At 49.5% G+C, this 3,533-nt stretch overlaps 1 protein-coding gene across 1 annotated transcript in view; it reads left to right on the forward strand.

Annotated features, from left to right (window-relative positions):
* Positions 1-70, forward strand: part of LOC102262368 (WD repeat-containing protein KIAA1875) — a 20,922-nt gene extending 20,852 nt beyond the window's left edge. The window contains exon 25 of the mRNA XM_014538696.1: positions 14-70. Coding sequence (XP_014394182.1) covers positions 14-70 — 57 coding nt within the window. The remainder of the gene's footprint in view (positions 1-13) is intronic.
* The last annotated feature ends 3,463 nt before the right edge of the window (positions 71-3,533 follow it).

Consider the following 3,533-nt stretch of genomic DNA (forward strand, 5'->3'; position numbering starts at 1 on the left):
CCTGCTCCTGCAGCCAGCCCTGCAGCGCTACTTCCTGCCGGACCTTGCAGACCCGGACTTCTACCGCTGACCCGCTGGCGACCTTGGCCGGACCCTGGTCCCAGCCCCCCCTGCCCTCCAGCAGGGGTTCAGGACACAGCTCTCCACCCGCCGTCCACCCCTGGCCAAGACCGGGGATGGGAATAAAGTCCAGCCAGCAAACTAGGTGCCATGACCGTCTTTGGGGGCCACCAGGGAGGTGTGGCTGGTGGAGTGGGTGGGACAGGGTCAGGGCTGTGGTCAGCCCATGGTGGGCCGGACCTGTCCACCCAGGCAGGGAGCCATAGTGTGGGCTCGTCCCTGCTCAGGCATCAGCCAGCCTTTCTCCGTCAGTTACTGAGGGCGAGAAGGGAGGGCGGACTACAGGCCAGAGGGTGGCCAGGTGTTCCGGGGAGAGGAGAGGGTCTGGATGGCTGCAGGTGTGGGTGGGCTGCAGTCTTTTTTTAAAAAATATATTTTTATTGATTTCAGAGAGAAAGGGAGAGATAAAAACATCAATGATGAGAATCATTGATTGGCTGCCTCCTGTACACCCCCCACTGGGGATCGAGCCGCAACCCGGGCATGTGCCCTGACCGGGAATCAAGTTGTGACCTCCTGGGTCATAGGTTGAAGCTCAACCGCTGAGCCAGGCCAGCCGGGCAGGGGCTGTGGTCTTTGGGTGCAGGAGAGACCGGGAATCTGTTGGCACATCGTTGGTTCCCTTTAGGCTAGAACAGGGGTGGGCAAACTTTTTGACTCGAGGGCCACAATGGGTTCTTAAACTGGACCGGAGGGCCGGAACAAAAGCATGGATGGAGTGTTTGTGTGAACTAATATAAATTCAAAGTAAACATCATTACATTAAAGGGTACGGTCTTTTTTTTTTTTTAGTTTTATTCATTTCAAACGGGCCGGATCCGGCCCGCGGGCCGTAGTTTGCCCACGGCTGGGCTAGAAGGACTCCTGTCTCATCCAAAAAGCAATGAAAGGGGCCGTGTCCTCAGGACCTAACACCAGCCGGGGACAGACTATCTGCGAAGCGCGGGGTCGGGAAGGCCTCCCAGGGACTCCCGTGCACACGGGCGACTCGGCCGCCGGGGAAGGGCCCGTTCTGGCGTTCACTCTCTTCGGTTGGGCTGCCCGGGCAGCAGTTTCCTTCCTGTGCGTATCTTCAGCCTCCGGCTTTAGAGGTTGCTTCCCCATGGCTTTCTGGTTACAGCTGGCCTCCCACACCGTCCCCATCCCCCCGAGCTGCGCAGGGGGTCCTGATATGGGGCTGCTGAGTAGAGGGTTCTTTTGAGGCCAAGCGGGGCCAGGGTGCCAGCCTGGAGAGCTGCAGGGCGGAACCATTTTAAAAGGGGTTTGTGCGGCCTATGGTGGTCTGCTTCTACTGGTTTTCATGGTTCAAATTATAAAAGCAACAAAAGCTTTTAAAATTAAAAAATGAGCCCTGGCCAGTGTAGCACATTGGTTAGCGTGTTGACCCATGCACTGAAGGGTTGAAGGTTCGATTCCCCATGAAGGGCACATACCTGGGTTGCAGGTTCAATCCCTGGCCCCGGTTGGGGCTGTGTGGTCGGCAACCAATCAGTGAGTCTCTGTCACATCGATGTTTCTCTCTCTTCCCCACTCTCTAAAAATCCATGGAAAAACTATCCTCGGGGGAGGGAGGATCAACAAAAACAACAACGACAAAAAACAAACAAAAAACCAACCAAACAAAACAACAATATGAGAAAGTAGGGCAAGGGTAAACAGGTAAAAAAACAACAACCATAAATGAAAATATTAATATTTTAAAATACATAACAACATGCAATTATTTTTAAATGAAGAAATCTGTTAACTGAAATATAGCATTAAGAGAGTGAAAAGGCAGGCCACATGTAACTAAAAACGACTCACCCTCAAAACATAGAAAGAACTTCTACAAATCAATATCGCTTCTCAGCCTTTTGGCTAAGATCAAGTGTACAAATCAATAACAACAAGAAAAATCACACAACCTAATGAAAAAAATGTACAGAAAGCCAGAATGGGATTTTCACTATAGAAGTCAAAATAGAAGAAAAAAAATTTACTCCACTTCCTGTGTGATCTTAGGTGCGTTACTGTAAGCCTCAGTTTCCCCATCTATGAAAGGGGACACCTCAGAGGATGAAATTAATTAGTATTAATCTCCACACTCGGGCCCAGGGCTCAGCTCAGGGTGTGCAGATAGAAAGTGAAGCTGGACCCCTTCCTCACATTATTGACAGGAGAAACTTTCAGACGATCTGAATATTGGAAATAAAACTCTAAGTGTACCACAAGGTAACCAGAACACTTAGAAGGGAAAGATAGACATATTTGCTGAATAAAAAATGGATTGATGCTCAGCCACTGAGCCACGCCAAGCCTGGCCAACGCTTGTAATTTTAACTTTGAAATTATTTCCTTTTTCTTTTTTTTACCTTTTCATTTATCTTGGAAATATTTAAAGCTCCCTAGCTGGTGATTTCTGTAAACACTTGTGGACTACAAGTGGGCCCTGAAGGTGCACATTTTTGTCTCACTCAAAAGTGCCCACCAGAGGGCACCGTTTACCTGTGTTACCCATAACCTCCCACTCCACTTCCCAGAAATGTTCTGCTTTTAGGGGCCGGATCTGCATGCGGGGAGCACGTGTCCTTGGAAGGGTGGGCACCTCTTCTCTGCTCCCAGGGGACTCTCACACAGCTCAGGTCGGGCCTGCGGCTGTGGGGTGCCCTCCTCATGGACCTGCGTCGGGGGCCAATCCCAGCTCTTGGGCCTGTTACCTACAGGCTTCAGGGGCATCACTGCTCCTAGGACTAACATCCTAGTCCTCAGTGCAGATAAAAATAATACCCATCTTTTTTTTTTTTTAAGAAGGCACTGTGTCTTTTTTAAAAAAATTGATTTCAGAGAGGAAGGAGAGGGAGAAAGAGAGAACCATCAATGATGAGAGAGAATCATTGATCAGCTGCCTCCTGCACGCCCCCTACTGGGGATTGAGTCTGTAACCCGGGCATGTGCCCTTGACTGGAATTGAACCCGGGACCCTTTAGTCCACAGGCTGAAGTTCTATCCACTGAGCCAAACCAGCTAGGGCAATACCTATCTTTTAGGGGGCTTGTAACCGTGTAAAAGTAAAGTACATAAATAATCCACGACAAAGGATAAATGGGGAAAACCTTGTAATAGGAAAGAAGAGCGGTCTCCCCGAGCTGGTTGTGCAGTGGTTAGGGCTTAGGCCTGAGGACCCAAGGGTTGTGGTTTGGTTCCAGGCGAGGACGCATGCGGCTCGACCCCAGTAGGGGGCGTGCCGGAGGCAGCCAATCCATGATTCTCTCTCCTCATTGATATTTCTCTCTCTCCCTCTCCCTTCCTCCCTAGAATCTATTAAAAAATATATTTTTAAAAACAAAATTTAGCATTTTAACTATTTTAAATACATTTTTATTGATTTCAGAGAGGAAAGGAGAGGGAGAGAGCGATAGAAACATCAATGA

This window comes from Myotis brandtii, unplaced genomic scaffold, assembly GCF_000412655.1.
Source record: "Myotis brandtii unplaced genomic scaffold, ASM41265v1 scaffold1956, whole genome shotgun sequence".
Lineage (NCBI taxonomy): Eukaryota > Metazoa > Chordata > Mammalia > Chiroptera > Vespertilionidae > Myotis > Myotis brandtii.